Raw genomic sequence first — 11,092 nt, 5'->3', positions numbered from 1 at the left:
CCCTGCAACACAACAACAACAACACCTGCAACACAACAACAACAACAAGTGATACCCAACAAATACAACAACAACAACAGTGATACCCTGCAACACATCAACACAACAACAACAACAACAAGTGATACCCTGCAACACAACAACAACAACAACACAACAACAACAACAACGCGATACCCTGCAACACAACAACAACAACGTGAACACAACAACAACAACACCCTGCAACACAACAACAACAACAACAGTGATACCCTGCAACACAACAACAACAACACCCTGCAACACAACAACAACAACAACTGCAACACAACAACAACAATACCCTGCAACACAACAACAACAACACCCTGCAACACAACAACAGTGATGCCCTGCAACACAACAAACAACAAGTGATACCTGCAACACAACAACAACAACAAGTGATACCCTGCAACACAACAACAACAACAGTGATACCCCTGCAACACAACCAACAGTGATACCCTGCAACACAACAAGTGATACCCTGCAACACAACAACAACAGTGACAGATACCCCTGCAACACAACAACAACAACAGTGATACCCTGCAACACAACAACAACAACAGTGATACCCTGCAACACAACAACAACAACAGTGATACCCTGCAACACAACAACAACAACAGTGATACCCTGCAACACAACAACAACAACAGTGATACCCTGCAACACAACAACAACAACAGTGATACCCTGCAACACAACAACAACAACAGTGATACCCTGCAACACAACAACAACAACAGTGATACCCTGCAACACAACAACAACAACAGTGATACCCTGCAACACATCAACAACAACAACAAGTGATACCCTGCAACACAACAACAACAACAACAATGATACCCTGCAACACAACAACAACAACAGTGATACCCTGCAACACAACAACAGTGATACCCTGCAACAACAACAAGTGATACCCTGCAACAACAACAAGTGATACCCTGCAACAACAACAGTGATACCCTGCAACACAACAACAACAGTGATACCCTGCAACACAACAACAACAACACTACCTGCAACACAACAACAACAACAGTGATACCCTCTGCAACAACAACAGTGATACCCCTGCAACACAACAACAGTGATACCCTGCAACACAACAACAACAACAGTGATACCCTGCAACACAACAACAACAACAGTGATACCCTCAACACAACAACAACAACAGTGATACCCTGCAACACAACAACAACAACAGTGATACCCTGCAACACAACAACAACAACAGTGATACCCTGCAACACAACAACAACAGTGATACCATGCAACACATCAACAACAACAACAGTGATACCCTGCAACACAACAACAACAACAGTGATACCCTGCAACACAACAACAACAACAGTGATACCCTGCAACACAACAACAGTGATACCCTGCAACACAACAACAGTGATACCCTGCAACACAACAACAGTGATACCCTGCAACACAACAACAACAACAACAGTGATACCCTGCAACACAACAACAACAACAGCAGTGATACCCTGCAACACAACACAACACAACAACAGTGATACCCTGCAACACAACAATATTTATGCCCTGCAACACAACAACAACAACAAGTGATACCCTGCAACACATCAACAACAACAACAAGTGATACCCTGCAACACAACAACAACAATGATACCCTGCAACACAACAACAACAACAGTGATACCCTGCAACACAACAACAGTGATACCCTGCAACAACAACAAGTGATACCCTGCAACAACAACAAGTGATACCCTGCAACAACAACAGTGATACCCTGCAACACAACAACAACAGTGATACCCTGCAACACAACAACAACAACACCCTGCAACACAACAACAACAACAGTGATACCCTGCAACAACAACAGTGATACCCTGCAACACAACAACAGTGATACCCTGCAACACAACAACAACAACAGTGATACCCTGCAACACAACAACAACAACAGTGATACCCTGCAACACAACAACAACAACAGTGATACCCTGCAACACAACAACAACAACAGTGATACCCTGCAACACAACAACAACAACAGTGATACCCTGCAACACAACAACAACAACAGTGATACCCTGCAACACAACAACAACAGTGATACCATGCAACACATCAACAACAACAACAGTGATACCCTGCAACACAACAACAACAACAGTGATACCCTGCAACACAACAACAACAACAGTGATACCCTGCAACACAACAACAGTGATACCCTGCAACACAACAACAGTGATACCCTGCAACAACAACAACAACAACAGTGATACCCTGCAACACAACAACAACAACAGCAGTGATACCCTGCAACACAACACAACACAACAACAGTGATACCCTGCAACACAACAATATTTATGCCCTGCAACACAACAACAACAACAGTGATACCCTGCAACACAACAACAGTGATACCCTGCAACACAACAACAACACAACAACAACAACAGTGATACCCTGCAACACAACAACAACAGTGATACCCTGCAACACAACAACAACAGTGATACCCTGCAACACAACAACAGTGATACCCTGCAACACAACAACAGTGATACCCTGCAACAACAACAACAAGTGATACCCTGCAACAACAACAGTGATACCCTGCAACACAACAACAGTGATACCCTGCAACACAACAACAGTGATACCCTGCAACACAACAACAGTGATACCCTGCAACAACAACAGTGATACCCTGCAACAACAACAGTGATACCCTGCAACAACAACAGTGATACCCTGCAACACAACAACAACAACAGTGATACCCTGCAACACAACAACAACAGACACAGACACCTCCATCCTACTAAGGTCAGTGAAGTATCTCAGGCCTTCCCGCAGCTCCAGCGTACCAACTCTCTCCTCCTCTCTCCTTCCTCTCTCCCCCTCTCTCTCTCTCCCTCTCTCTCCTCTTACCCAAGTCTTAGCTCCCTCTCTCTCCCTCTCTCTCTCTCCCCTCTCCTCTCTCCCTCTCTCTCTCTCTCTCCTCCCTCTCTCTCCCTCCCTCCATGTCTTACCCAAGTCAGTGAAGTAGCTCAGGGCCTTCCCAGCAGCTCCAGCGTACACCAACTCTCCTCCCCCTCCCTCTCCCCTTCCTCTCTCTCTCCCCTCCCTCTCTCTCCCTCCCTCCATGTCTTACCCAAGTCAGTGAAGTAGCTCAGGGCCTTCCCAGCAGCTCCAGCGTACACCAACTCTCCTCCCCTCCTCTCTCTCTCCCTCCTCCATGTCTTACCCAAGTCAGTGAAGTAGCTCAGGGCCTTCCCAGCAGCTCCAGCGTACACCAACTCTCCTCCCTCCCTCCCCCCTTCCTCTCTCTCTCTCTCTCTCCCTCCCTCCATGTCTTACCCAAGTCAGTGAAGTAGCTCAGGGCCTTCCCAGCAGCTCCAGCGTACACCAACTCTCCTCGGTGCATCAGGGTCAGGTGGTCAAACCGGCTGAAGATTGAGTAACGAGGCTGATGGATGGAGAACACGATAGTCTTACCGCTTCTAGACAGCCTGGGACACAAACACCCAGAGAGAGAGAGGCTGATGGATGGAGAACACGATAGTCTTACCGCTTTCTAGACAGCCTGGGACACAAGCACCCAGAGAGAGAGAGAGAGAGGCTGATGGATGGAGAACACGATAGTCTTACCGCTTCTAGACAGCCTGGGACACAAACACCCAGAGAGAGAGAGGCTGATGGATGGAGAACACGATAGTCTTACCGCTTCTAGACAGCCTGGGACACAAGCACCCAGAGAGAGAGAGAGAGAGAGAGAGAGAGAGAGAGAGAGAGAGAGAGAGAGAGAGAGAGAGAGAGAGAGAGAGAGAGAGAGAGAGAGGCTGATGGATGGAGAACACGATAGTCTTACCGCTTCTAGACAGCCTGGGACACAAACACCCAGAGAGAGAGAGAGAGAGAGAGAGAGGCTGATGGATGGAGAACACGATAGTCTTACCGCTTCTAGACAGCCTGGGACACAAACACCCAGAGAGAGAGAGAGAGAGAGAGAGAGGCTGATGGATGGAGAACACGATAGTCTTACCGCTTCTAGACAGCCTGGGACACAAACACCCAGAGAGAGAGAGAGAGAGAGAGAGAGAGGCTGATGGATGGAGAACACGATAGTCTTACCGCTTCTAGACAGCCTGGGACACAAACACCCAGAGAGAGAGAGGCTGATGGATGGAGAACACGATAGTCTTACCGCTTCTAGACAGCCTGGGACACAAGCACCCAGAGAGAGAGAGAGAGAGAGAGAGAGAGAGAGAGCTGATGGATGGAGAACACGATAGTCTTACCGCTTCTAGACAGCCTGGGACACAAACACCCAGAGAGAGAGAGAGAGAGAGAGGAGAGGCTGATGGATGGAGAACACGATAGTCTTACCGCTTCTAGACAGCCTGGGACACAAACACCCAGAGAGAGAGAGAGAGAGAGAGAGAGAGAGAGAGCTGATGGATGGAGAACACGATAGTCTTACCGCTTCTAGACAGCCTGGGACACAAACACCCAGAGAGAGAGAGGGACACAAACACCCAGAGAGAGAAGAGAGAGAGGCTGATGGATGGAGAACACGATAGTCTTACCGCTTCTAGACAGCCTGGGACACAAACACCCAGAGAGAGAGAGAGAGAGAGAGAGAGGCTGATGGATGGAGAACACGATAGTCTTACCGCTTCTAGACAGCCTGGGACACAAACACCCAGAGAGAGAGAGAGAGAGAGAGAGAGAGAGGCTGATGGATGGAGAACACGATAGTCTTACCGCTTCTAGACAGCCTGGGACACAAACACCCAGAGAGAGAGAGGGCTGATGGATGGAGAACACGATAGTCTTACCGCTTCTAGACAGCCTGGGACACAAGCACCCAGAGAGAGAGAGAGAGAGAGAGAGAGAGAGAGAGAGAGAGAGAGAGAGAGAGAGAGAGAGAGAGAGAGAGAGAGGCTGATGGATGGAGAACACGATAGTCTTACCGCTTCTAGACAGCCTGGGACACAAACACCCAGAGAGAGAGAGAGAGAGAGAGGCTGATGGATGGAGAACACGATAGTCTTACCGCTTCTAGACAGCCTGGGACACAAACACCCAGAGAGAGAGAGAGAGAGAGAGAGGCTGATGGATGGAGAACACGATAGTCTTACCGCTTCTAGACAGCCTGGGACACAAACACCCAGAGAGAGAGAGAGGCTGATGGATGGAGAACACGATAGTCTTACCGCTTCTAGACAGCCTGGGACACAAACACCCAGAGAGAGAGAGAGAGAGAGGCTGATGGATGGAGAACACGATAGTCTTACCGCTTCTAGACAGCCTGGGACACAAACACCCAGAGAGAGAGGCTGATGGATGGAGAACACGATAGTCTTACCGCTTCTAGACAGCCTGGGACACAAGCACCCAGAGAGAGAGAGAGAGAGAGAGAGAGAGAGAGAGAGAGAGAGAGAGAGAGAGAGAGAGAGAGAGGCTGATGGATGGAGAACACGATAGTCTTACCGCTTCTAGACAGCCTGGGACACAAACACCCAGAGAGAGAGAGAGAGAGAGAGAGAGGCTGATGGATGGAGAACACGATAGTCTTACCGCTTCTAGACAGCCTGGGACACAAACACCCAGAGAGAGAGAGAGAGAGAGAGAGAGAGAGGCTGATGGATGGAGAACACGATAGTCTTACCGCTTCTAGACAGCCTGGGACACAAACACCCAGAGAGAGAGAGAGAGAGAGAGAGAGAGGCTGATGGATGGAGAACACGATAGTCTTACCGCTTCTAGACAGCCTGGGACACAAACACCCAGAGAGAGAGAGAGAGAGAGAGAGAGAGGCTGATGGATGGAGAACACGATAGTCTTACCGCTTCTAGACAGCCTGGGACACAAACACCAGAGAGAGAGAGAGAGAGAGAGAGCTGATGGATGGAGAACACGATAGTCTTACCGCTTCTAGACAGCCTGGGACACAAACACCCAGAGAGAGAGAGAGAGGAGGCTGATGGATGGAGAACACGATAGTCTTACCGCTTCTAGACAGCCTGGGACACAAACACCCAGAGAGAGAGAGAGAGAGAGGAGAGAGAGAGAGGGCTGATGGATGGAGAACACGATAGTCTTACCGCTTCTAGACAGCCTGGGACACAAACACCCAGAGAGGAGAGAGAGAGAGAGAGAGAGAGAGAGGCTGATGGATGGAGAACACGATAGTCTTACCGCTTCTAGACAGCCTGGGACACAAACACCCAGAGAGAGAGAGAGGCTGATGGATGGAGAACACGATAGTCTTACCGCTTTCTAGACAGCCTGGGACACAAACACCCAGAGAGAGAGAGAGAGAGAGGAGGCTGATGGATGGAGAACACGATAGTCTTACCGCTTCTAGACAGCCTGGGACACAAACACCCAGAGAGAGAGAGAGAGAGAGAGGCTGATGGATGGAGAACACGATAGTCTTACCGCTTCTAGACAGCCTGGGACACAAACACCCAGAGAGAGAGAGGCTGATGGATGGAGAACACGATAGTCTTACCGCTTCTAGACAGCCTGGGACACAAACACCCAGAGAGAGAGAGAGGCTGATGGATGGAGAACACGATAGTCTTACCGCTTCTAGACAGCCTGGGACACAAACACCCAGAGAGAGAGAGGCTGATGGATGGAGAACACGATAGTCTTACCGCTTCTAGACAGCCTGGGACACAAACACCCAGAGAGAGAGAGAGAGAGAGAGGCTGATGGATGGAGAACACGATAGTCTTACCGCTTCTAGACAGCCTGGGACACAAACACCCAGAGAGAGAGGCTGATGGATGGAGAACACGATAGTCTTACCGCTTCTAGACAGCCTGGGACACAAGCACCCAGAGAGAGAGAGAGAGAGAGAGAGAGAGAGAGAGAGAGAGAGAGAGAGAGAGAGAGAGGGCTGATGGATGGAGAACACGATAGTCTTACCGCTTCTAGACAGCCTGGGACACAAACACCCAGAGAGAGAGAGAGAGAGAGAGAGAGAGGCTGATGGATGGAGAACACACGATAGTCTTACCGCTTCTAGACAGCCTGGGACACAAACACCCAGAGAGAGAGAGAGAGAGAGAGAGAGAGAGGCTGATGGATGGAGAACACGATAGTCTTACCGCTTCTAGACAGCCTGGGACACAAACACCCAGAGAGAGAGAGAGAGAGAGAGAGAGAGGCTGATGGATGGAGAACACGATAGTCTTACCGCTTCTAGACAGCCTGGGACACAAACACCCAGAGAGAGAGAGAGAGAGAGAGGCTGATGGATGGAGAACACGATAGTCTTACCGCTTCTAGACAGCCTGGGACACAAACACCCAGAGAGAGAGAGAGAGAGAGAGAGAGAGAGGCTGATGGATGGAGAACACGATAGTCTTACCGCTTCTAGACAGCCTGGGACACAAACACCCAGAGAGAGAGAGAGAGAGGCTGATGGATGGAGAACACGATAGTCTTACCGCTTCTAGACAGCCTGGGACACAAACACCCAGAGAGAGAGAGAGAGAGAGAGAGAGAGAGGCTGATGGATGGAGAACACGATAGTCTTACCGCTTCTAGACAGCCTGGGACACAAACACCCAGAGAGAGAGAGGCTGATGGATGGAGAACACGATAGTCTTACCGCTTCTAGACAGCCTGGGACACAAGCACCCAGAGAGAGAGAGGCTGATGGATGGAGAACACGATAGTCTTACCGCTTCTAGACAGCCTGGGACACAAACACCCAGAGAGAGAGAGAGAGGCTGATGGATGGAGAACACGATAGTCTTACCGCTTCTAGACAGCCTGGGACACAAACACCCAGAGAGAGAGAGAGAGAGAGAGAGAGAGAGAGGCTGATGGATGGAGAACACGATAGTCTTACCGCTTCTAGACAGCCTGGGACACAAACACCCAGAGAGAGAGAGAGGCTGATGGATGGAGAACACGATAGTCTTACCGCTTCTAGACAGCCTGGGACACAAACACCCAGAGAGAGAGAGAGAGAGGCTGATGGATGGAGAACACGATAGTCTTACCGCTTCTAGACAGCCTGGGACACAAACACCCAGAGAGAGAGAGAGAGAGAGGCTGATGGATGGAGAACACGATAGTCTTACCGCTTCTAGACAGCCTGGGACACAAACACCCAGAGAGAGAGAGAGAGAGAGAGAGAGAGGCTGATGGATGGAGAACACGATAGTCTTACCGCTTCTAGACAGCCTGGGACACAAACACCCAGAGAGAGAGAGAGAGAGAGAGAGAGGCTGATGGATGGAGAACACGATAGTCTTACCGCTTCTAGACAGCCTGGGACACAAACACCCAGAGAGAGAGAGAGAGAGAGGGAGGCTGATGGATGGAGAACACGATAGTCTTACCGCTTCTAGACAGCCTGGGACACAAACACCCAGAGAGAGAGAGAGAGAGAGAGAGGCTGATGGATGGAGAACACGATAGTCTTACCGCTTCTAGACAGCCTGGGACACAAACACCCAGAGAGAGAGAGAGAGAGAGAGAGAGGCTGATGGATGGAGAACACGATAGTCTTACCGCTTCTAGACAGCCTGGGACACAAACACCCAGAGAGAGAGAGAGAGAGGGAGGCTGATGGATGGAGAACACGATAGTCGACCGCTTCTAGACAGCCTGGGACACAAACACCCAGAGAGAGAGAGAGAGCTGATGGATGGAGAACACGATAGTCTTACCGCTTCTAGACAGCCTGGGACACAAACACCCAGAGAGAGAGAGAGAGAGAGAGAGAGGCTGATGGATGGAGAACACGATAGTCTTACCGCTTCTAGACAGCCTGGGACACAAACACCCAGAGAGAGAGAGAGAGAGAGAGAGGCTGATGGATGGAGAACACGATAGTCTTACCGCTTCTAGACAGCCTGGGACACAAACACCCAGAGAGAGAGAGAGAGAGAGAGGCTGATGGATGGAGAACACGATAGTCTTACCGCTTCTAGACAGCCTGGGACACAAACACCCAGAGAGAGAGAGAGAGAGAGAGAGAGAGAGAGAGAGGCTGATGGATGGAGAACACGATAGTCTTACCGCTTCTAGACAGCCTGGGACACAAACACCCAGAGAGAGAGAGAGAGAGAGAGAGAGAGAGCTGATGGATGGAGAACACGATAGTCTTACCGCTTCTAGACAGCCTGGGACACAAACACCCAGAGAGAGAGAGAGAGAGAGAGCTGATGGATGGAGAACACGATAGTCTTACCGCTTCTAGACAGCCTGGGACACAAACACCCAGAGAGAGAGAGAGAGAGAGAGAGAGAGAGAGGGCTGATGGATGGAGAACACGATAGTCTTACCGCTTCTAGACAGCCTGGGACACAAACACCCAGAGAGAGAGAGACAGAGAGAGAGAGAGGAGGCTGATGGATGGAGAACACGATAGTCTTACCGCTTCTAGACAGCCTGGGACACAAACACCCAGAGAGAGAGAGAGGAGAGAGAGGCTGATGGATGGAGAACACGATAGTCTTACCGCTTCTAGACAGCCTGGGACACAAACACCCAGAGAGAGAGAGAGAGAGAGAGAGAGAGGCTGATGGATGGAGAACACGATAGTCTTACCGCTTCTAGACAGCCTGGGACACAAACACCCAGAGAGAGAGAGAGAGAGAGAGGCTGATGGATGGAGAACACGATAGTCTTACCGCTTCTAGACAGCCTGGGACACAAACACCCAGACAGAGAGAGAGAGAGAGAGAGAGAGAGGCTGATGGATGGAGAACACGATAGTCTACCGCTTCTAGACAGCCTGGGACACAAACACCCAGAGAGAGAGAGAGAGAGAGAGAGAGGCTGATGGATGGAGAACACGATAGTCTTACCGCTTCTAGACAGCCTGGGACACAAACACCCAGACAGAGAGAGAGAGAGAGAGAGAGAGGCTGATGGATGGAGAACACGATAGTCTTACCGCTTCTAGACAGCCTGGGACACAAACACCCAGAGAGAGAGAGAGAGAGAGAGAGAGCTGATGGATGGAGAACACGATAGTCTTACCGCTTCTAGACAGCCTGGGACACAAACACCCAGAGAGAGAGAGAGAGAGAGAGAGAGAGAGGCTGATGGATGGAGAACACGATAGTCTTACCGCTTCTAGACAGCCTGGGACACAAACACCCAGAGAGAGAGAGAGAGAGAGAGAGAGAGAGCTGATGGATGGAGAACACGATAGTCTTACCGCTTCTAGACAGCCTGGGACACAAACACCCAGAGAGAGAGAGAGAGAGAGAGAGAGAGAGAGAGGCTGATGGATGGAGAACACGATAGTCTTACCGCTTCTAGACAGGGACACAAACACCCAGAGAGAGAGAGTCAGACACACAGAGAGAGAGAGAGGCTGATGGATGGAGAACATGATAGTCTTACCGCTTCTAGACAGCCTGGGACACAAACACCCAGAGAGAGAGAGAGAGAGAGAGAGAGAGAGCTGATGGATGGAGAACACGATAGTCTTACCGCTTCTAGACAGCCTGGGACACAAACACCCAGAGAGAGAGAGAGAGAGAGAGAGAGAGAGGCTGATGGATGGAGAACACGATAGTCTTACCGCTTCTAGACAGCCTGGGACACAAACACCCAGAGAGAGAGAGAGAGAGAGAGAGAGGCTGATGGATGGAGAACACGATAGTCTTACCGCTTCTAGACAGCCTGGGACACAAACACCCAGAGAGAGAGAGAGAGAGAGAGAGGCTGATGGATGGAGAACACGATAGTCTTACCGCTTCTAGACAGCCTGGGACACAAACACCCAGAGACAGAGAGAGAGAGAGAGAGGCTGATGGATGGAGAACACGATAGTCTTACCGCTTCTAGACAGCCTGGGACACAAACACCCAGAGAGAGAGAGAGAGAGAGAGAGAGAGAGAGAGGGCTGATGGATGGAGAACACGATAGTCTTACCGCTTCTAGACAGCCTGGGACACAAACACCCAGAGAGAGAGAGAGAGAGAGAGGAGGCTGATGGATGGAGAACACGATAGTCTTACCGCTTCTAGACAGCCTGGGACACAAACACCCAGAGAGAGAGAGA

At 50.1% G+C, this 11,092-nt stretch overlaps 1 protein-coding gene across 1 annotated transcript in view; it reads right to left on the bottom strand.

Moving 5' to 3' along the window:
* Positions 1-3,307: 3,307 nt before the first annotated feature.
* LOC135535361 (broad substrate specificity ATP-binding cassette transporter ABCG2-like) overlaps positions 3,308-11,092 on the bottom strand; it is a 21,131-nt gene continuing 13,346 nt past the window's right edge. Inside the window, exon 7 of the mRNA XM_064962019.1 lies at positions 3,308-3,554. Within this exon, the coding sequence (XP_064818091.1) occupies positions 3,308-3,554 (247 nt within the window). The remainder of the gene's footprint in view (positions 3,555-11,092) is intronic.

This window comes from Oncorhynchus masou, unplaced genomic scaffold (assembly GCF_036934945.1).
Source record: "Oncorhynchus masou masou isolate Uvic2021 unplaced genomic scaffold, UVic_Omas_1.1 unplaced_scaffold_486, whole genome shotgun sequence".
NCBI lineage: Eukaryota > Metazoa > Chordata > Actinopteri > Salmoniformes > Salmonidae > Oncorhynchus > Oncorhynchus masou.
Note: the sequence above shows the minus strand (reverse complement) of the source record. Positions and strands in the feature narration are given on the sequence as shown.